Source organism: Convolutriloba macropyga, unplaced genomic scaffold, assembly GCF_964194025.1.
Source record: "Convolutriloba macropyga unplaced genomic scaffold, txConMacr16.3 SCAFFOLD_3851, whole genome shotgun sequence".
NCBI lineage: Eukaryota > Metazoa > Xenacoelomorpha > Acoela > Convolutidae > Convolutriloba > Convolutriloba macropyga.
In genome coordinates, this window is record NW_027453133.1 from 317 (window position 1) to 24,943 (window position 24,627).

Below are 24,627 nucleotides of genomic sequence, written 5' to 3' on the forward strand. Positions count from 1 at the left end.
CTCGACGGGTACAGTGACCTTCTAATTTTTTGCGCCAAATGCCCAATACAAATGTTTACCCCTCGACTGATGGGTTTCAGATATTTGTAAAAAAAATGACATGTAAATTATTTGGTGCGAAATTTCAATACGGGAGAAAATTTTGGGCGGTGACGATGACAGCTGCTGTTTTGTTTTCTATCTCTTATGAAATGGCTTCAGACAATATGTCATCCTTGCTCTGAAAACAGCTAAGAGCTGAATATTCAAGAGTGAGTATATCAGGTGCCGTAATTATCTGGAGAGGATTTAGAAATTCACACAAAAAATTGAAAAGTATAAAAACTTTTACAAAATTGTTATTTTGATATTTTTGCCCGTAGAAAGAACTAGAAACAACCTTTGAGCGGCATATCTGAAAACCGTGTATTTTTTAATAGTTGTTTGTGCCAATAACTGCAAATGGTGGGTTAATGATCATTTTTTTTGCGGCACGTTTGTTTCTGTTCCTTTAGTCTACAGTGGAAGAGCACAAAACGCTGGTGTTCTTTGCTCTGCAAAACCTAATATCACGAAAAATTACTCTATGAAAATCATTTTGATACCCCAACTTTGGTCCCTCTGAGTTTTGGCGAGAATTATATACACTATGGAACCAAAAAGCTACGTTCAGCACAATTGTAGTCTGGAAGCGTTACTTTTGCTCAACAAAATTGAGACACGCTAAGTCATGAAGAAAGGCAAAAACTTCAAGATTTTAAAACGAGTCTTTATTCTCGCTTTCTCCATTTATACAGAAAAAATTGTTAGGTTTTGCGATTCGAGCTGTTCAATTTTCATGGACAAAAAACAAAAGCAACTGAGCCTAAAAATCGACATCTACTACACACTACACAGCATGCCTGCGAACGTAACCAAGAGATTAACAGTTTTGGAATCCAGCGAGTTCCTGACAGAACTTAAACAAAATTTCTTGACAGAAAACGAAACACTTAAGTTCGTCCAAGCGATCATTTATGGGTGCAATATAATCAGAAAGACGGAAGTTATTTTCTAGATGTCTAAATAAATTAAATCTTTCAGTTTACTTGAAAATTTTTAAAATCTGCGAATATAAAATAACATTTTTAAAAGCTTCTTTCAGCAAAATGATGCTTCTGCAAATAATGTAACGATTTTCAGCAACTTCCCCCAGGAAAAAGAGCGGGAGTTACCAGAATGGTCCGCAAATAGTCTTATTCTGAGTCCACTTGAAAGTTTAATAGCAATTTCAGAGCAACAGTTGCGAAAAGAGACAATTTTTTGGAAAAATTTGCTAGAAAAAGTTGAGAAAATTTTGCAATTTAGAAACTCGTGTGAAAACTGTACAAACCGTCTACCAGTTATTTAAAATGCTAAACGCGTAATGACCCCTTGATAGAGATCTGATTTAAACTCAGAAAGTTTTATTATTTGATATTTCTGGTGCTTTTTTAAAATTCAAGGTGTAGGTGCCTTTTTGTATGATCTTTTTGAGATAGTTCATAAACATTTAGCTTTTATTAACTGGACGTTTTCTCAAAGAAAGGCAGTTTTGCTGCACTTGAAAATAAATGCTCTACATTTTTTGGGTTTGAATATTACGATATTCTTCTTTTCCAAGCGAAATGCTTTTGAAAACTCATTTCAAGATTCTTTGTTTTTCTGGGAGAAACTTTTTTCGTGATAAGAATGTGTTGCTTTCGAATAAAAAACCAAGCCATTTGAATTATAAATGGACAGATCAGCTCAAATTTTATATCTTTTCTTGTTATTTGTTTTGCATATATTTCCAACATCGATAGTTAACATTGCTAACTAATGAGGTTGTAAACAACTTATATATTAATTTGAGATCAATTATGCCCCCGGCATGCTATTTTACGATAAGGTGTGATAACTTATCATGGTTATGATAAGTTATAACAGCAGCAGTGGTACTAACTTCTTCGAGGTCCTGGAATCCTGAAGGAATGTCGTCTTTCCCACTCATACTGCGCATGGGCTGGTAAAGGGATAAAATGGCCACGCAACACGCGGGCCAAAACCCAACAGAACCCAAATAGAGAAAGGGGGAAGAAAGGGGGAGAGAAATAGAGGGGTACTTCCAACACACCAATCAAGGCAAGACCGGTGGCTGGCTGTTGGCTGGCACAAATCTGTGCCAACACTCAGGTACACTCGGGTAGAGATAGAAGATACAAACACTCAAGCAAAGGTACCTCAAATTAACCTGAGATTAAGGCTACCTCAAAATGAAGCGTCAGGTCCTGCCGAGTAATTTATGTGTTTAATTTACGGGATTACTCCCACTGTCACCCCAAATAAACCTAACAGTTATGAAATAAGTTATAACTAACTTCTGATTACAACTAAGTCAATACTCAATAAATTGTGTGCGCTTAGTGAAAGTTGTCCAACTTTTACTAACTACCGAATTTTGTCGGAATTTATTTGAAAGGTTGAAATAAAATTCTGAGAATAAGAAATTGTACTGAATAAATTTGTAAATTAGTTGCGGCGGGCGACAGTAGTTTATTTGGCGAATTCAAGTTTTATCAACGTAGCTTGGTTTTGTTGGTTTTGAAATTTCTACCCAGAAATTGCATATTTGGAATTGTTTCTGGACGGTCAAATTAAAACCAGACGCTCGCAGCAAATCAACTGGCAACCAATTAGAAGTTGCTCACTTTTTATTAAACTATTTACGGTTCACAAAATCTATTTTCAAAATCAACTTGAAGCTTTCAAACAATATTTTTGCAGACTACAGCCTTAGTTTTAGGGAGTTAAAGAATTGGTATTCTGTCTGATTATTAACCAACTGGTTAGTAGAAGTTATAAACGTTGTTATAACTATTTGGTTTTCCAGTTTGTAGCCAGCGGCGAAACTCTAGGAACTGTTAATCTTACTTGGTCGGAGTTCAGGAACACTGAAACCAGAAACCAGCTGAGATTCTAAATTTAGTTCTGGATAATCAATATGGTTTTTATTACTACACTGTTATTGGTTAAAATAAACTGCAATTTACAGAATCTCATTTAACAGAAGCTGTGTATATCATCGGAGGAGCGGGGAAAAGTGGTGGTGAGAGGGGGTGAGTGGCTTATAATTTATTAAGATCGTTTTTATAGATGAAGTGAGCTCTCCGTTATATGTGACCACGAAATCTCTGAATCGTTTCAGTATCCTCGGAAAAATTATGCTCAAATTTGTTGGGGTCGGCTTAGACTTTGTATCTTTGAACGAAATAATCAAATTTACAAGTCTGGTGGAGCGAATAATATAGATAGCCTGGCTAACACCATTCTGCGTAAAGCTTTCCGTCTAACAGTCCGTCTAGCAGTCCATTTGGACTTTCGTGTAAAGATTGGTTCCTCAATTGTATTCTTGAAAAGGAGAGCCTTTATCAAAACAGCTATATAGTTCTGGTAAACTGCAGATTATTTCTTGGTAAATTCTGAATGCGAAACAGATACGAGATACAGAACATAAAACGCGAATAGTTGAAAAGCTGCCTTTCGTTGCACTGAACCTAAATATAAGTTCCACAAGAATTAAACGGTCTTTAAAAGTTAGGGCTTGATTTCACGGATTTTCCGTGTGGTTTTCGAATTTGCGGTTGGGAATCTAGAACACAAAATGCTAAACAGTTCACATGTTACTCACGCTCAAACGTGACTTATTTTCCATTTATTGATCTTGTTTACGCGTGGTTGTTGTCGCAGCGAGGTATTTGTTTTGCCTGTTGATTTTCTGTGGTCGTTTATCATGATAAAACAAAAATCTCAGTTCTAATTTTAGAATCCAGAAGTCTTAACTGGGCAGAGGTTGGTTCATAGTACACTTTTGGAAAGTACCAGAAATTTAATTATAAATTTATACCGAATTTAATATTCAGTATAACTGTGGTAGATTTCAGTACGGATTAAGTTTACAGTGTTTTAGCTCCTCCTATCAATTTTTCTGTTTCCTCTTAAGACCATGTGATAAAATATTTCACATTTCACGCTTTTGTTCCTGTTCAAGGAACTCAAATTTTTTAATCATGGGAAAATTCAAATTCATGTTTATATTTTTTTGTGTAACTGCGCAAAAATATGGGAAACTGTGGTAATAAGGTTTTGCTGAATATGGAGGGGAGGAAATTCTTGGAAATTTTGTAATACATGAACACCCGAGTACTGGCCTAGACTGCTAATAAAAGACAAAAACCTGTTAAATTCTGATTAAATTACACAGAAGCCAAACTTCGTCTGAGCTTAAATCGATAAGTTACAAATAAACAATATCTTCTAAATCTACAGTGTTAATATTACTCTCGCTAGTTGCATGTAGCGCGTGTCTAGTAGTTGGTTTGTACTTTCTCTGGGTTTGGGTTAAATGGTTGATCGGGTTCGAGTAAAACTGCACGACATTTCGACCTTGGGGTCCGAATGAAAAGGCAGCATCTCGACACACTCCGCGAACTGTCTGTTTTTCATGGTGATTTGCAAGGAAGGCTAGTTGGTGAAGTGAGTTGGCAGCTCTTAAAGCAGTCAAGCAAACAGCAGCTGAACAGATTTCTTTTGCGTCTATCTCTTCAAGTTGTTCTAAGTAGACATCTGAAATAAAAGTTATAGTTTTCATCTTCATAATAGATGGATTCCGAGAGAAACAACGCAAATTTGCGAACTTACTACACGGATTGGGTTTCTATTGGTTTTCATCTAACAATAGGAGTAACATAACTCCACACAAGTTTATAATTTCATTGATGAATCAGCCGTTAAACCTATTCGTGTTTCTCTGTACTGAGCAAAAAAAATCAGTGAAAAGTTTTCCGGAGAATATCAGGGCCAAAACCTCAATTTAACCATTTTTTATCACTTGTAAAAACAAAGCCGTCTTACATAGTGTAAGAAATGAAATTGCTCAATTAAGTAAAAAAGCTAGGAATTAGCTTTCAACAAAAATGCTGTTCGAATTTCCGAATTTTAAAAAAACAGTTACCAAAAAATGAGGCAGAAGATGAATGAAGGGAACACACGGTCATCTTAATTATCACCCCGTTCTGTGACGGTTCAAAAATGTGGATTGTCTGTCATTTTCAATAGTACAATAGCCTTTTTGGGCGGAAAAAGTCAACTTGTTGATCAAAGTTCATTTTTTACAAAACTTTTTAATGTCATTTTAATAAAAAACAAGGAAGTTCGGTAGTGTGCGTTCGCACATGATGTTTCGACCCCGCAAATCCACGTTTTGATTTAATATTCTACCAAATGAGGAAGAGAAAAAGCAGGGCAGTATCAACCAGTCCGATAAACAGTAGAAGAAGTATCAAGTTTTAGTGAAAAAAGGAAATACTCAAAAAAAAGTTTTTGCTCGAAAATAATAGAGGATTCTGATCAACCCGTCGAAGTAAAGACTAATAACAGATTTTTAAATCAATCTGGACGAAATCCCAAAGCAGCTCGTGTTTCAACACAGGCTAATACTCTTAAAAATTAACGTTTTCGAGTGGTTTCAGAGAATTTAGTAATTAATTGGATTGTATAAATAAACAAAGTCACGCAAGCAGCCACGAAAGCAGATTAAACGAATGCCATTCAAACAGTGAAGGAAAAGAAGGGAAACAAGAACCACCCATTGGACATTTCCACTGCCCAAATATGACAGAACCGCAGCAGCGGTGAAATGTTAAGGTAAACAAACAGTTTCTGAGACATCTTCAGCGAAGCAAACCGTAAAGAATAATCGAAGAATTTCGATATCAACGTTTAAACAAATTTGCCACTAGAACAAGCACTGCTTGAACAAAGGAAGCTATAGCTAGAAAAACCAATTAGAGAACCAGAATTAAAGCATTGTCTACTGGATAAATATCTGGGATTGGGCCAGCAGAAACGACAACTTTCAAAGTCAGATGAAGAACTCGCTTTGAAACAACCCCATAAGATGAACAGGCACAGTCGATTTTTGCGAAATCGGATTTGACGTCAGCGTTCATTCAGTATTGACGACTAACACACTTCTCCAGGAGCTAGTGTACGATACTTTATTTTTTTTGTGATGTATAAATCCTCATTGATTTCAGCTCGCACCTCAATCTGACTTTTTGAATATCAGAGGTTTAATCAACTATTTTGTTCAATTACAAAAAACAACTATATGAATATAATTGGTGCTGTGACCAGTTCGTTTTTTTCAAACAGGTTCTTAACTTCTTTTGTTTACTTCCAATAAAGAAACTAAAAAGTAAAAGCTTTTCAATGCTGCTGAACTATTTTTTTGAAAATTGACGTCTTTTCACTTTATTGTTAGAGATTTTATTCAATAAAAAAAATTGCACAAGCTCTCATTTATTAGTAACTATCTCTTGTAGAAAACATTGATTCGCGAATTGTAAAGAGCATTAAGTTTTTTTACGACGAGGTTCTAAGGCTTTTGCAATCTCAACCTACTGTTTGCGTGTTAGTGTATGAACTCGAAAGCTCTGGCACTTGTTACTCTGTAAGTGGCACAGTCTATACGATCATATCTTTCGTGTTAACCAAAATGATTTTTATCTAATTTCAGAGTTCGTGTTCAAGTAAGTTTACTCATCTGGAAACAGTTGAAAGTGGCTCTAAAACAAAGGTACAGATCAAGGAGAATAATTAAGCAACTGAAGCTTGTTCTTCTGCAAAATGAAATTTTAATGTATGCAAAATGATTAAAAAAATACTTTAAAATGTCAAATCCACTTCGAGAGTTCACGAAAAACTTCAAGATTATCAGTATCCTACTATTTTGCATCCTTTTAAACTACTTATTCTTATCTTACTAAACAAGTAGAAGTTGTTTATTTTTTCTCATCAGCAAATGAATTTAGACAATAATATCAGTATCTAATTTGAGATCTAAATTGGTATGGGAAACTATATTAGCTTTTCATATTAATGGTGGGCTATAATGTGAACGCACCTAAGTGAGTCAAAAGTAAAATTTCGACTAAGCTAACGTACATTTCAGTCTAATTTTAGCAGCCGAATCTATTCAGAATTCGAGAAAATTTTTGAATAGCCGTTTGTGCTGTTTGGAAAACGCAAACTACGCCTTATACATTTATCTATTTTGTGGAACTATTCAGCAAAAACAAAATTTTTGGAACAGTTTTGGCAAGTTCTGATTTCATTGTTAAATTAACATTGATTTCTCTATTCCAATTTTGAATTTTGAAATTTGTAGTAAACAGGGAGTCCGAATCTGTGTTTCTACATGATATGATGAATCCACTCATTCATATTTCGGCCTATTTGATTACCAAATGACGAAGAGAAAGAAACCATTTCAAAAACTTCCAAACTGTTCGGTGAGAACGGATAAATTAGTGAAAACTCAAACCGCTGAATGAAATAAACATAGCCGTTTTAAAACACGGAAAAGACCTGCATAAATGAGACGTCCAGTGAAGAAAAACAAAAAATGAAATATCTGGTTTTCAAATTGAAAATTATTAATAATTTCATTACAGCATCAGATAAAATTGAAATCAAAACTGTAATAAAAATGTATTTCACTACAAAGTATATTGGACCTATTTTTAGTGAAATTGGGCACGAGTGGAAACAGAGAAGAAGAGAAAGGGGCAAAAGTCAAAAACAATTTAATTTCCTTTGAAAAAATTTCACTTCGAAAGTGATAACATTTAAAAGGTTTCCACTAAAAAACTTCTAAAAACATACATTTTACTCCTTAGGAAGCCAATAAGACCTCTCATTACTTAGATTAAGTCATTAGACTAGAAAATAACAACAATACTGGAAAAGTGTTAAACGATTTACGAAGACACATATTATTGAAGACATTAAAATCTTGACATATAAGCAAAAAAGTTACTTGTGTTCATTTCCGTGTCACGACTTGATAATCAAAGGACTTTGTAAAAAATGAGTAATGAGGACCACAAATAGAAAAGAGTTTCAAAATTATTGATACCTTTCTCGAAATATATACGAAATATATACGGATATATACGTGTTATTCTTATATACGAATGATTTCAGAGTCATTGAAACCAATGGCTATCAAACGAAGGCACTCAATGTGTTCCGCTAAAATGCCATCGGAAACATTCAAAGCTGTCGGTTTTGAAAACATATTATAAGACCAAAGAAGAATCCACTATAACAAATTAATAGTAGCTGAAAACATCATAAATGTTAAGCAAAAACTATATTTTTGGAACAGTTTGTGCAAGTGTTCTGATTTCATTGTTAAATTAACATTGGTCTCTCTACTCCATTTTTGAATTTTCAAATTTGTGGTAAACAAGGAGTGGGAATCTGTGTTTTTACATGCTATAAGGAATCCACTCATTCATATTTCGGCCTATTTGATTACCAAATGATGAATAGAAAGAAACAATTTCAAAAACGGGACCTATTTTTAGTGAAATTGGGCACGAGTGGAAACAGACAAGAAAAAAAAGGGGCAAAAGTCAAAAACTATTTGATTTTTTTTTTTGAAAAAATTTAACTTCAAAAGTGATAACATTTATAAGGTTTCCTCTAAAAAAACTTTTAGAAACATATACATTTATCTCCTTGGGAATGCAATATGACCTGTCATTACTTAGATTATGTCATTATAATAGAAAATAATAACAATACTGGAAAAATGTTAAACGATCTACGAAGACACAGAGTATTGAAGACAATAAGGTCTTGACATATAAGCAAAAAAATTACTTGTGTTCACTTGCGTGTCACGACCTGATATTCAAAGTACTTTGTAAAAAATGAATATTGAGGACCACAAATAGAGAGGAGTTTTGAAATTATTGATACCTTTCTCGAAATATATACGAAATATATACGAAATATATACGTGTTATTCTTATATACGAATGATTTCAGAGTCATTGAAACCAATGGCCATCAAAAGAGGGCACTCAATGTGTTCCCTTAAAGTGCCATCGGAAGACATTCAAAGCTGACGGTTTTGAAAGCATATTATAAGACCAAAAAAGAAACCACTATAACAAATTATTATCAGCTGAAAACATCATAAAGGTTCAGTTGGGGCTCTTTTCGACACTTTGAAAACCTAATATTTCTCATCACTTTCCCAATGAACTCCTATGTGAAAACTGAAATCTTGAACGCAAGAGAATTTGAATCCATTTTGATTTTCAAAATCTACGAGGAGACCAACTCTGGCGTTGCCATCGCTGCACGTCTTTGAAAAACCGGTAGTTGCGCCAATCCGAAAAGTTACACGCTTAGCTAAAAAACACTTAGCTATAAAACACAATCGCTAACAATTTTACCATATTTGTGCAAAGTTAACGAAAATTTGAGAAAAATTATGAAGATTGTTGACAAAAACTACAGAAATCAGCAGAACAACCACAAAAATTCAATTTCGATAAACGCCGGGAAAAAATACAATATAAAAAGTGTTTAAATATAATGTTTTCCGTTGAACGCCTTTCCAATGATGCCACTCCCAAATCATTAAAATGAATATTTCAATCAATTGACTGAAGAAAAATTGAGTGAAGAAATGCTAATTTGGGCGCATAGTTCGTCCCCATCATTAGGTGGGGTCGGAAGAAGTATTTTGAAACTTTGTTTACATCCTTCTCAATCAAGACATAAGATCAATTAAAGAGACGTTTGTGATTAAAACAGCAATGTTTTACAGATAAAGCTGGCAGTTGCCTAGAAGTCACCTCAATTTTTTCTCATATTCAACTGTTATCAAAATCTTTTTGATGTCAATTAGCTTTTTTGGTTCAAGCCCTTTTTTGAAAAGTGTTGAAACAATAAGTTCTGCGGATATCTTTTTCTGTCCTCACTAGCAAAACCAGCTATTTGTCGAGCTTTTTGAAGTAGCTCCTATTGAGAACTATTGTTTTTTTTTCTATTTCAACTTTATTCTCTGCGCTTCTTTTAGTAAAGAATTTGCGCTGTTTTTAGATAGAAGAGCTAACACAGAACATTGTGTAAACTCTTATTCAAAACAGTTCTGTTTTTGCAGACATAATTTGAAAATATTCGAAATCCTACATATTTCCAATTGATTGTGAAACCTCTACTAAACTTGACAATTGATTAAATACTCATAGGACGAATTGACTGTAGTATAAAGTCAGTTTTGTTTACCTGTGAGTTTTTTGCGGACAACCACGTCAGAAATAGAGTCAAAATAGTCCAAAATTTTGGAGGCTAACTCCGGTTTGATACTCTGGCTCTCTGTTAACAGCTGTGCAATCTGTTTCCATATTTCCGGGTGGGGAATGTGGCCTGCAAATTGGGGTAAAATTTCTGGAAGGGTATTGGCTTGTAGGTTAGGGTTCCATAACTGCGATGATAAGGCTACCTCCTAAAATATATTCCCATGCATTCCTTTTATTCACATATTTAGATTATTGAACATAATTATAGTTTGATTATTGAACACGTAGACTAGGTAATTAATTCCTTTTAATTGCGTGAAGGGATGTTTTGGCAATTTGAGTATGTTGAACTTGTTTAAAATGTTACGCAATCATTCAATCTGAGTACTGAGGCACATCCGAACAAATTGTTTCATCTCATTCAACATTTTCTTTTTGAGCCTAGAGAGGAGCTCAGTTCAAACTCATTTCCCTAGTTGAGCGGACGTCGTATGAAAAGACCGCGGTTGGCCAATATTGCGTATGAAGTTTTACCTTTGGTCTTTTAGTTAATAGCCAGTGTCGACAATGCGTTGACAAAAAACGGGTTGACCGATATTTGTCGGGGTTAACCAGGGTACGACCGATACTTGCACCAATTGCAGCCCACTCTGACAACATTATCCCCTTAATCGGAAAAAAAAATTGTAAAAATATATAAGATAAGCGGTGAAAAATTTTTTTTTTCACCGCAAATTTTGTATAGAATTTTGCTGTGAAATGCGGTGAAATTATGTAAGTTCACCGCTAGAGTAAGCGATGAGCTTACAAAAAATCACCACAATTCACCGCTAGAGTATGTAATTACACCGCTTAGCATAGTGGTGAAATTACATACTTTAGCGGTGAATTGTGCGGAATTTTTGTAAGTTCAACGCTTACTCTAACGGTGAACATACATAATTTCATCGCAAATCGCCGCTAAATTGTGTACAAAATTTCCGGTGCAAAAAAATAAACCACTCATCGTACAAAACTTTTCAATTTTTTGCGTTGATCTTACAAAAATTCACCGCTTCCTGGCGTTGATCTTACAAAAATTCAGCGCTTCCTAGCGTTGATCAGAGGTGACTTTGGTCTGGGACGGCCTGATCAGAGGACGTCTCGAACGCAGTTTAGTCTGATCAGAGGACGTTTCGAAGGCACTTTAGTCTGACTGGAGGCTGTTTCAAACGCACGATGATAGTCTTATCGGAGGACGTTTCGAACGCACGGTAGTCTGATCAGAGGACGATTTGAAAGCTAAAATAGGTTAAATACTGTCGGAAAAATCAACAGTTGAACTAACGAACTACTTTTTAAGATTTTCCATTATGTTTTGGGTGTGTTCCTCTCCTGCTTCTCTCAACCGGGCTGGGGACCGGCTACGGCGGAGTTACAAACAACTAAAGGAGATTTTGAGAAGAGCACTAGGTAAAGAACCAGGCTCAAAGTCTATCTCCAAACAAAACAAAGCATAATAAATCAAAACGAAAGGAATTTCTGCTATGGCTTGCCTAGGAAGAAAGTTAGGCATTCAAACGGAAATGGGCGAGTTTTGCGAATAACGAAGTTTATCCGCTTAAAGTAAACAAATTTGTGTGTAACTCCACGCATTCACTGCTGATCTCATGAAATTTCAACATTTTCTAAGCGGTGAATTTATGTAATTTCACCGCCTTCACTGCTGATATCACACATTTTTACACTTTTTGTAAGCGGTGAATTTTTTTAATATCACCATTAGGTTAAGCGGTGAATTTAATTAATTTCACCGCATTCACTGCTGATCTCACACAATGTTACATTTTTTCCAAGCGGTTACCTAATATAATTTCACCATTAAGTTATGCGGTAAATTTTTGTAATTTCACCGCTAACTTCAGTGGTGAAATTATGTAATTTCACCACTACCAGGCGATGAATTTTTTTTCAACGCATTTACCGCTTATGTTACAATTTTTTCCGAATTCATCGCTTATCTTACATAATTTTGCGTTGAATGGCGGTGACACCTCCCCGGGCCCTCTTGCATTACTCTACCACCCCGCTTTGACATAATTGGTGTTTAAATTGCAACATTCAGATCGTATATTATACTCTTGTCTGTTCATATTATCACCTAAGTGGGTCTAGCACCACTGGTGCGCGGCCCAAGTCGGTCTGGTCTGACCACAGCTGGCTTGGTCGCGAATCTCAGGTTTTTATCGAAATACCTGTTCTATCTAGAAACAACAGAAGGGCTGAAGAGTGGGAAAAATTTATGTTAAGCTTAAGCGTAACCTTGAAAAACTTACAAAACGGCTGGACACTGCCTAATAAAATTGTTGATGTTTCTCCTAGTACTTGTTTTTTGTTGTGTTTTATTTTAATTTTATTTCAAGAAAATTTTTCGGTTGTTTCGGTACTGATTGCAATAAAAAGTTATTTTCAATAAAAAGATTGCAATAAAAACTTATAAAAAGTAATTGCAAGTTATTATTTGCAATAAAAAGTTTTAACCACACCTGAACTTGTTCAAGTGACAGTTTACCTGAAATACAGTTCAGGTGGGTTTCAGGTGCTTTTACACCTGAAATTCACCTGAACTTCCGATTACCAGAACTCGGTTCAGGTAAAATTACCTGAACTTTTATAGAGTGTGGTTGTGTAGAGATTTTGGGTCTTTACGAGGGCAAAGAAAGCGTGCCGGGCGTCAAAGGATGCACTGAAAAGGTGAGGGGGAGTTGGTAAATATCATCCGATTATTTAACCTGTACAATTTTGTCGACATAAACTTCCACACTGCCCTGGTACTCCCTAGAAACAGTCTGGTAGAATGTGAACACAGACACACTGTTGGTCTTGTCGTCCCTGGATCTCTCCCCCACCAGTCTCTCCGCTGCTAGTTCCATACCCTGGGAGAGGAGGGAGGGGTCTGTGATGAGGGGTGTGAACTTGTGACTGTAAAGACGATGTAGTTGCCTGATCAGACTTCCTACTGGTGCCAAAAACTGCAAATCAACAACGACATTTTGGCGGCTGGAAAAGGTGAAGAGCAAAAAATACACTTTTTAATGAAAAGTTATTTTTTGCCGGTTACATAAGTCAGGTCAATTACAGAGATCAACTAAGATAATCAAATCAATGAGTCAGAACCGTTTTCTATATTGGTGGTCAATTACGCCCAACTTCTATTTGAGCTCCATTTCGACTCCCAGGGCGGCGTTCATATATGTGATTGTTTTATTTGAGAAAGCACAATACGGCGTTGTTTTCCGATTTTTTCGGCACCTTCGAAAAACTAGGCAAGCATATGAACATCATATACCAATACTTGCATGGTTTAAATTTTAACTTTGAACTTTGAAGCAATCTCTAGCATTTCAACTTTATGTCACAATTGCATGCTGTCAGAATTGAAGACTATAGTAAGTCCCATAAAGTTGCAACGCAAGCAAACGTTCGAAAACTCCCGACATGCAAATGAACAACGAAATGCTGATCCTGCATCTTTTAAATTTGAACTTCGACCCTTGAAACGTTCGATAGCGTTGCAACGTTATGGGACTGACTAAAAAAAGGCTTTTGCCGCCACGCTATATCTAAGCGTACAACAATTTTGGTCTTCAAAAACTTACTAGTGTTGGTTTGTCAATTGTCTCCCAAAACATTTTCATGTTCTCATTCTCACAAATCTCCGGAACCAGCTCTTCGACACCGGCATCATCCGAGAACAGCTGGACTGCCGTTTGGTGTGTGAGAAATTTGAGGATCTTCTCGAAAACCATTCCTTGGAAACCGAGTTTCTGAAGCGCTCGATTTTTCTTCTTTTCCAGAGGAGGTTGCATGTCCAGATACTGAGAATAGAGAGGAAATGTTTCTCTTCTCACAAATTTTCTACAAATGACAGTAACTTTTTATTCATTTGAGGTAAACAATTCAATATATTTGTCATTTAAACTTTAATGTTTTTGTGCCGTGAAAACTGAGAGAAAATGCAAAAAGTTAGGAAGCGAAACCTTGCTAGCAGCATCAAAAAAAACGCACTCAATAAAGCTTGAGTCCTTTTGACTTAATTAGTCCATGCTAGTATTACAACCCAATTGTGGTATTAGCTAACTCCATATACTGCTGAAGAATTAGTGCTTTGAGGACTCGAACCTACTATCTCCAAAACCTGGTCCAGGCATGCTACCGTTGCACCAAAACTCCGATGAAGAATCAACTTTGTTAGCTTGATATACCAACAGCTGGGTTATTACACTTGTCCACCCAGTTATCGCGCAACAGACAATTGTCAATGTTAATACGCGCATCGGTTCTCTTCACCGAGAAAAGGAACGGGTCCAAAAAAGCCTGGTATCATTTTGAGGAATTTGTGTCAGAATACTTTTAGATCTTTTAGTCATCCGGTTAGAATTTGCGGCTCTTTCCCATTATAGCCCCCCCATGAAATTGTAGCCCCCATTATGGTTTATTTACCATGATTGGGGGGGTATATTTTACCTAACCACTCAGCTGAGGGGGGAGGGGGGAGGGGGGCTATAATTGAAAAGAACCAAATTTGCGATACCAAAAAGCAAACTAATTACATTTCCATTTTTTTTATAATATTAAATAAAGTAAACATTTCCTTGAATTGTGGTAAACAGAGGTACAAATGTGTAAGTAGAAGCAGATCGATGCTCCGATTGCCCGAGACTGAACTGGAGAACTTTCTAGAAGAATCAGTAGTCCCAGAGGAAGTGGAGCTGCAGTCATCGTGTGTGGAGTGTGAGGTAGATTTCAGTCGCAGGTATTCTGGACTTGTAAAGTGGATATTGGAAAAGCGCTCATTTTCCGGGAACAGAGTTTGTACGATTCTCCGAACCTGTAATTAAAATACAGTTGTGAAAAAATAATTTACATATTATTTTTGATTGTTTAAAAAACCACGAAGCTACATGTTTTCACAATTCAAAAAAATGTACAATTCAAAAAAAATGTACAATTCAAAAATAATGTACAATTGAAAAAAGATGTGCAATTCAAAAAAGATGTGCAATTCAAAAAGATGTACAATTCAAAAAAGCGGTGAATATTTTTTATTAGTTTTTTTTGCCTTTTCCCTCCAACTGAAGGGCGCATTTAAGGTAGAAGCGTGTATATTTTGAGTAATTGTTGGCGGCCATATGTTGTCGAGATTTTGAATGACCGGATCAAAAATGTTTTTAATTCTTAATTTTACAAATTTATAGACTTTTTGACTTAAATTTTGCCAGGTTTGAAGAGCGTTTAAATCTATATAGCAATTGTGTAGAGATTTTTCTCTCGTATTAATCTTGTGCGAACCTCTTCAAATGCGTCTTTTAAAACTATTATAAAACCTAAATTTTGTTAACCAGATTTGACTAATTTAGTTTTGATTTGACTAAGATACTATATCGGAAAAGCCATTACTACTTCCCGGGTTCAATGTCCTCCCTGAAGTCAAATGACCGATTTCAGACTTTAGAATCAATACCTGCTTTTCGAAGTTATGCAACTGGGCAAAGTAGCCATAAATTTGGTCCACACACAATGCCACGTTGTGCAATGCTACAGTCAGCCTGTTGGCGGGCAGCCCTTCATTTGAGTGCTCACTTCTGAACGAGTCGTGACCCCCCGTCGAAAAACTGGTGCCACGGTATGCAAATGCACTGACACTTCCCCCTCTGCACGGGCTGTCGAGTCGGGGCAGGTCAGATCCTGTGCCCAAACTGCCCGAGTGATAACTGCCTGATTGACTTAGACTTCCCGTCTGAAACCAAAGTTGAAATATTTGTTTAAAATAGTTCAATTGTGGCGATTTAATTGTGTCACTGGTTAGTTCACAAGAAATTGAAATAACATCAACATTTCGTGTTATCAAAATGAAAGATATAATAATTGTCATCAACTCCAGTCTTGAAATAAGGATTAGCATGAATACTCAATTACTCTTTCTATTTTAATTCTTAATGGTTGCTAATGCCGTCCTTTCTAACCCCCAATTTTTAGGGATGCAATCGGAAAACTTGGATTGTTTTTCATCGACCCTGGATGTTTTGCTTCACTTACATCTTCATCGTGAGGAGGGATATTGTAGTTGGTGTGAGTAATATGGAGAGGTTGTTCCAATATAGAAGAGGAAACAGGGGGAACATAATCTTCTTCTCCCTCTACACACCAACACCACTGGATGGAGAACCTCAGCTTCAAAGCACCACTTCTCGTTATATCTGCACAGAGATAAAAATACATAACATACTTCATTGCCCCTAGTTACTAGTGCCATGTTACCCTGCAGAACTCAAAATCTGCAGAAAGAGTATGTCAAAATATACAATAAAAGCAAGCATGGTTTCGGCCAAAATCTCAAAAATGTTCCGTGAACGGCCATGAAACTATCAAGATGTTGACCACAGAACCTTCATTTCTTAACAAAAAATCTTTTCTCAAAATCATTTTCGGTTATGTATATCAAAACGCATATCAAGTGCCTATCACAAACATGGGCAATAAAAACTATTTCTGATTGTTGTGCTTCTTCAATTTATATTGGATGATCTTTGAACCATCAAAGCCTGATTTTCATAAGCATCTTCCACTTGAAAAGGATGCTGCTACGCTGTCAGTCACCCACAGAAGCCGTGTTGACTACATTCATCCACTAGCACTAGAACCTTAAGTACTGCAATGAACAGTTCATATCATGTGTTAAAAAGCTCCCTGGCAATGAGAAAAAAAAACATTTTTGGTTTTAAACGGTCGTATTACTCCTTGAAGTGTAAATAGTACCATTAAGAGACACAACCAATTTCTTGCTAGGCATAGCTCTCTTCCGTTCTTTTAGCAATGATAGCAATCAATTATTCTTAGAGATCATATGGTGATTGTTTGAGGCAAAACTAGAAACATATTCGATTATTATTCCGACCCCTTTTGAGGGGAGAGGAACTATACACTCAAATGGGTTTTTCTGGTCAGTCAATTTTGACTGATCGCTATATTGATCGTAGAGAGTTGTGGTATCATTAAAAAGTACGTCCAGCGTAGAATATGGAATTTATAAAATGGAATTTCGTTTTCTAGAGCGAGTTATCGGGGTTTGAATTTTTGTGAATATTAGACCGATTTGCGTTATTTTTACTCACATTTTCCAGAATTTTTGCTCAAAAAATTCGCCAATTTCGCTAATATATTTAAAAATGATGTTGACAAGAGTACCTGTTGATTTTATTTTCCAGGACAAAAGAGTACTGTTGATTATTTTGATTTATTTTTTTGATGGTTAAAACTTTGCCTAAACTTTTCAAATTTCGGACTTTTTCATCAAAAATTGCCCGGAATAAGCTTCTTTAGACCACTTTGATTAAATTTGAGTGGAGCACACACCGCAAAAATAACCAACACCATCTTTGCAAACTGCAAAAGGGCTAGTCCGACTTCCACTTCCATTGAGAGTAGAGCGGAATTAAAATGTTGCCGTTTCTTGCTAACTTTACTCTATGATTATCAAAAACGCAGCTTTAGTTTTTTTGATCTTTTAACTAACAAAATATCTAGATCTATAAAATTCGAAACAGTCAAGTTTTTTTAAGGGACAAACGCAGTAGCAAGGCTGGTTTTGGTCCTTTCCTGGGCTGCTACAATCCAAAAAATTATTCGGATTATTATCTTTTGGACTTTTGAAATCAAAACTCACTCTTGATAAGTCCAATTGGCCTCGTAAGCAATTCCAAATTATTGTATCTGGCTGTTTTACTCGAATGATTATGGTAGTTTTGACTTTTAAAAAAGTTCGACTTTAAATAAACAATGGCTTATTGAACTTTGCCATTATTTCCTTTTAATTTCGTCAACTTGTAGCTTGTTGTAAGCAACGAAAGAATTATTCTTCTTCCTCTTTTTTCTACTGTATTCAAATTTAATGTTTTTGCTGTTTTGCGCGTAAAAGGTATTGCTTTCTTGCTTTGATACTACTAGATTTCAAATTTGTTTTAATTTTTAGGCATTGTTCCGTTTTTGACGTTTTTTCCTCGTTTTGTCACATCCTCACAACATTGACAGCTCACATATTACATTATTAAGGTGAGTTTTTTTCTTTTCTGAGTAGATAGCGGGTGGCTTTCACGTCTTTGAAAACAATTGTTTTCAAAAATAGAAAACAAAACTTTTTTCACTTCGCTTTTTTGTTCTTTTTTTGTCTATTTTTTACCTAGTGTTGTTTGTAATATGTCACATATGACATTTTTATTGTCAGAAAAAATAACAAAAGTACAAAATCTAACGTTTTTAAGGAATTTGTTATGACTTTACTTGCTTCGACAAGTGTTTTAAGTAAAAAAAATCTAAACTATTTTTTTAATTTTTATCTTTTTTTGACCTTACTTTTGTAGATGTAAGACATTCTCTGAACAATTACAGTTCTCAAGTGCTTCTTTTGGACGAATAAACGAATCCAATTTCATCGTATCCAATTTATAAACGTGTCGTCCAAGTTATAAAATTTTTTAACTTTGCTGTTTTTTTCTTTTTGTCTAATGGTTACCGAGCTTTATTTTGGTGTGGTCCCATATCTTTTCTTGCGAAGTACAATTAAGTTTGTTGTTTTTCAGTTTTATCTGTTGCTATTTCGACCTTGTTAAAATGTTTTCTTTAAAAAATGGACAATAAAGTTTTGGATGTAATTAATGTTTGTTATTATTCTTGTTTGATTTTGTTGTTCGTCTTGACTTGCTTTCTTAATAATGGCTGATCTAATCAGTCTAATGCAGCTTTTTATACTCCCCTGAGTTTTTTCCGTTAAAGGCGATACCTGATTTTTTCCAAGTGGTCGGTTGCAGAAGGTCTACTTGCATGGGCTCTTGTGTTGTGTAGTTATCCATTAATTATTACTTGTTATTTTACCTTTTCAAGTTCGTTTAAAGGAACTGTTTTAGTGATGTTGGTAAAACTTGTCGATGCCAGATCTTCGAAGTAGTCGTTTGCTCTGTAGGGGAGGACTCGAATTTGTGTTTGAGGTTTTTCTTTTTGGTATCGGTTTCTTACGTTCTTTTAGAAGATTCATGTTGTGTAAACCTACATTTGGCATAGCATGTTTTTTCTATTATCCATCGTATCAATGTCCATGTCTGCAAAGTTGTTCGCCTATAGGCTGAACGGTTTACTAATTATTGTTGTGGTAAAAATCACTATAGGGCAGCGTATATAAGATTGTGGTTCATTTTCGTTTATTCTGAATATGGCGTTTTTCTGAGCGGTTTCGATTGTTTGTTTTAGTTGTTGTTGTTTCTCATAGTTTAAATTATGTTTGGATGTGCCTTCAAAAATTTTTTTTGTTCTATCTGGTCTACACAAACTAATTATAGGTTCTACTCTTGTTTTTTGGTCGTTTTTGTCAGTCTATGTCAACTCTGCAAAGTTTTTAAAACTTCCCTTTTTTCTAGGTTGCTTTTCAGGTTTTTTATATATTACATTTGCAATCATAGCAGTTTTGTGTTGATGATTTTACTAGGTTTCATATTTTTGCTATAGATCATTGTTTGAGTTCTAGCAGTTCTTTTCTGTTTGATAATGCTGGTGGTGTTTTGATATTTTCTGTAATAATTCAAAGTTCTTCCTATCATGGAAGATATCTGCTTGTTCCTTGTTTTGTATTCTGTTTTAAAACATGTACTATGTAAAATTTATTTCCATGGCTTCTTGGCCCTGTTCCTCCGATATTCTTTAGGGAAGTTTTCTTTCTTTTGAGTAAGTTCTTCTCTGTTTTGTTAATTTCTTCCCCCGTAGCGATTGATGTTCGGTATAAAGCTAGCTCAGTTTTGATAACAATTTGGCAGAGGTTTTCTTGTATTCGTTATTAAATGTGTTGGACTCTTTAAGATGTCCTCAATTAAATTGAAACATGCTTAGTTTTTGAGTTCTCTTGCAGCGCCCTTCAAAGAAATATATTTTTCTTGGTAAGGAGACATTCTTAAAATTGTTTAATTAAAAAGTCAGAGCAAAACTACTGGGCTTCACTTATTAACCTAGCTTCATTTGATATTATCCTTGAGACTGGAGGATTTTTATGGTTAATTAGTGTGTCTGTATTTTGGTTTAATCTTTGGACGCGAAGGTTTTCCTAAGTCTCGACGACCCCTTCATCACAAACAGTGCTATTTTTCAGCATGTGCGGTTCCTTTGAAATTAAAAATTGCAGAAAAAAATGCATCGTACCTTTAGATCAGCGTCGAAATCCCAAAATTCTTCATTCTTTACCTATAGTTTCTGTGACGTTTTTGTGACTAAACATGTCGTCTGTGTACTTGAATTTCTGTCCCCCGTCTGTCTGCAATTTGAGCATTCCTCTCACTGGTTTCACTGTTATGATTATAATTTGCTTTATTGTTGCTGATTTTAAACTTTTTATTGTTTTTTTACCTAGTCTCCACAATCTCGTTTGTATCTATGTTTGAAAAAATCTTTGCCTATAGGTTGAACTGTTAACTAACTGTTGTGTTAAAAATCACTATAGGGCAGTGTGTATATAAGATTGTGGTTCATTTTCATTTATTCTGAATATGGCCTTTTCCTTACCTTGTTTTAGTTGGTGTTGTTTCTCATCGGTTGAATTATGTTTAGATGTGGTTTCAAAATTTGTCTTTGGTTCCATCTTGTATACACAGCCTAATTATAGGTTCTATTCTTGTTTTATTGGTTGTTTTTGTCCGTATCTGTCAATTCTGCAAAGTTTTTAAAACTTCCTTTTTTCTTCGTTGCTTTTCAGGCTTTTTAGATGTTTACATTTGCAATCATAGCAGTTTTGTGTTGATGATTTTACTAGGTTTCATATTTTTGCTATAGATCATTGTTTGAGTTCTAGCAGTTCTTTTCTTTTTGATAATGCTGGTGGTGTTTTGATATTTTCTGTAATAATTCAAAGTTCTTCCTATCATGGAAGATATCTGCTTGTTCCTTGTTTTGTATTCTGTTTTAAAACATGTACTATGTAAAATTTATTTCCATGGCTTCTTGGCCCTGTTCCTCCGATATTCTTTAGGGAAGTTTTCTTTCTTTTGAGTAAGTTCTTCTCTGTTTTGTTAATTTCTTCCCCCGTAGCGATTGATGTTCGGTATAAAGCTAGCTCAGTTTTGATAACAATTTGGCAGAGGTTTTCTTGTATTCGTTATTAAATGTGTTGGACTCTTTAAGATGTCCTCAATTAAATTGAAACATGCTTAGTTTTTGAGTTCTCTTGCAGCGCCCTTCAAAGAAATATATTTTTCTTGGTAAGGAGACATTCTTAAAATTGTTTAATTAAAAAGTCAGAGCAAAACTACTGGGCTTCACTTATTAACCTAGCTTCATTTGATATTATCCTTGAGACTGGAGGATTTTTATGGTTAATTAGTGTGTCTGTATTTTGGTTTAATCTTTGGACGCGAAGGTTTTCCTAAGTCTCGACGACCCCTTCATCACAAACAGTGCTATTTTTCAGCATGTGCGGTTCCTTTGAAATTAAAAATTGCAGAAAAAAATGCATCGTACCTTTAGATCAGCGTCGAAATCCCAAAATTCTTCATTCTTTACCTATAGTTTCTGTGACATTTTTGTGACTAAACATGTCGTCTGTGTACTTGAATTTCTGTCCCCCGTCTGTCTGCAATTTGAGCATTCCTCTCACTGGTTTCACTGTTATGATTATAATTTGCTTTATTGTTGCTGATTTTAAACTTTTTATTGTTTTTTTACCTAGTCTCCACAATCTCGTTTGTATCTATGTTTGAAAAAATCTTTGCCTATAGGTTGAACTGTTAACTAACTGTTGTGTTAAAAATCACTATAGGGCAGTGTGTATATAAGATTGTGGTTCATTTTCATTTATTCTGAATATGGCCTTTTCCTTACCTTGTTTTAGTTGGTGTTGTTTCTCATCGGTTGAATTATGTTTAGATGTGGTTTCAAAATTTGTCTTTGGTTCCATCTGGTATACACAGCCTAATTATAGGTTCTATTCTTGTTTTATTGGTTGTTTTTGTCCGTATCTGTCAATTCTGCAAAGTTTTTAAAACTTCCTTTTTTCTTCGTTGCTTTTCAGGCTTTTTAGATGTTTACATTTGCGATTATAGCAATTTTGTGTTGGTGAGCTTTCTAGGTTTCATATTTTTTTCTATGGATCTTTGTTTGATTTCTATCGCTTCTTTTTAATAATGTTGGCGGTGTCTGGGTTTTTTGTAATTTTCAAATCTCTTCCTATTGTGGAAGATGTCTGCCTGTTTCTTGTTTTGGAGTCTGTTTTAAAATACGAACTACGTAATTTTATTTCGATGGCTTCTTGGTCTTGTTCCGGCGATATTCTTTAGGAAAGCTTTCATTATTTTGAGTAAATTTTCTCTGTTTATTTAATTTCTTCCCCCTTGGCTATTGATGTTGGGTCTAATACTAGCTCAGTTATGACAATAAATTAGCAGAAGATTTACAGTAATCGTTAATGATTGTTTCGGGCGCTTTACGATGTCCACGATAAGTTGAAGAATGTTTGACTTTTTTCGTGAGTTCGAGTTCACTCGCAGCGCCATTCAATGTAATCTTTTTTTCTCGGTAAGAAGAGAGTCTTAAATCAATTTTAAATTAAAGATCGAAACAACTATTGCGTTTCATTTACTCACCTAGCTTCAGTTGATATTATCCTTGCGTCTGGAGGAGTTTTATGGTTAATTAGAGTGTCTGTATTTTGGTTTAATTTTGGGCCACGAAGGTCTCCTTAAATCTCGGCGACCCTTTCATCACAAACAGTACTATATTTCAGCAGGTGCAGTTCCTTTGAAATTAAAAATTGCAATGAAAAAAATTCATCGTATGTATATATCAGGGTCAAAATCCCAAAAATTTTTGTTCTTTACCTATAGTTTCTGTAACGTTTTCGTGGCTGTACATGTTGTCTGTGTACATGAATGTCTGTCCGACGTCTGTTTGCAATTTGAGCATTCCTCTCACTGATTTTACTGTTATTGTAAACCTAAATAAGTAGTTTTTGAGATCATGAAAAAAAACTCGAGAAAACAGAACAAAACAAAAACTTCTATTAGTAAGCTTAGGCATTGTCGGTTTGATAGATAAAAAACTTTGGTATGTTTGGTTTCTTCTGCATCTTAATTTTTAAAAGGTTTCGGTCTGTTTGATTCAAGACTGATGCCGTCAAGAGTTACAAATAGAAATTTGAGACCTCAACGCTTCTTACAGTACCAAAGCTTTCCCAAGTTAAACACCGAACAAAACCACTTTGTCGACGAAAAAAGGGTGCTTTCGTTGTTTTCAGGTACAAATTGTCGTTTTACCGAAACCCAAAATTTTTTGGGGTTTCTTTTGAAAATGCCATGGCCGAATTCTTATTATTAACTTTTCATTTCTTTTGTCACAGTTACGGCAAGATCTACCGTGCAAATTTGTCATCCCAAAGAATTTAAGACAAGAAAAGGTAATTGAGGGACACTTTAGAAAACTCCCGTGTCTAAACTCATAACATCTTTTCTGCTAATTTCAATACATTTAGCCCTATTTTTGAAAATCAGATTGTGCCCATTTACCAACCTTCCCCCAATGACTGGATAGAATACCCCAGTGGTGGTGGTCCATTCCTGCATACTACCAGAAGAGGATGATGTGGATGAGGAAGAGGACATTGTGGCGTATCCAGGGTAGCCAGATGAAGATGGTTTCTTCCTCACTCGACATTTGGTCTTCCACTTCTGACCGCCGAAGGCGAACTTGACCTGGGAAAAGAAAGAGTTTCAGACTGTTTACTCGCCGCTGTGTTATATTGCAAATTAACTTTACTCCGCTGGTTCGTAAATCTTTTAGGTCCCTAACTTTCCAATAAAAAATCAATCAAATGTAATTTCAACTCCTTGTCTCGGTTGCAGTTTAAACTTTGTTGAATAGTACTTTAATTGAAACTGTTTTCAGAATAAGCTAAATTATCCACAAATCAGATATAGAAAATGCAACTGATGTGTACAACAGCATAAAACGTTAAGAATTCGGTTTTTTGATTATCAAACATTACTGAACTATCGAAAAGGATGGCACATGAATGGGAATTACCCAGAGTAACATTGGCATAACCATTTAAGTCATGTAGGTTGATTAAACTTTCCTAAACAATTGAATAATCTTTATGAAGATGAACAAAATTATAATAGTCAAGTTGTTTGAGACAGAAAAAAACCAAAAGTAAATGTCGAACACCGAAAACTGATATATAAAACTTGAAACAATTGAACTTGAGATTTCAGCACTCATTAAGCTCAATAGAATGAAATCACAATAAACAAAGCTAGCATCGTAGCTAAATATTTCAAAAATTTTGGTGAATTTTGATATTTCTGCGTACGCGTTCTTCGCGAAAATGTTTGTCGGAATTTGGTCATTCCAATGATTCCGTTGCATAGTTCGTTACAAATGAGGGTCAACCCCCCATATGTTGACTTCTCCGATCTCA

The 24,627-nt window shown here is 35.2% G+C and overlaps 1 protein-coding gene across 1 annotated transcript; it reads right to left on the reverse strand.

Moving 5' to 3' along the window:
• Window positions 1-4,221: 4,221 nt before the first annotated feature.
• Window positions 4,222-23,899, reverse strand: LOC142358074 (uncharacterized; the record flags this gene model as incomplete). Its single annotated transcript, XM_075409548.1, has 9 exons — window positions 4,222-4,602; window positions 10,129-10,348; window positions 12,914-13,153; window positions 13,781-14,001; window positions 14,778-15,012; window positions 15,646-15,921; window positions 16,221-16,381; window positions 23,030-23,145; window positions 23,718-23,899. Coding segments are annotated over 9 exons (1,980 nt in total), but the record flags the coding sequence as incomplete, so codon positions are not given.
• Between the last annotated feature and the right edge of the window lie 728 nt (window positions 23,900-24,627).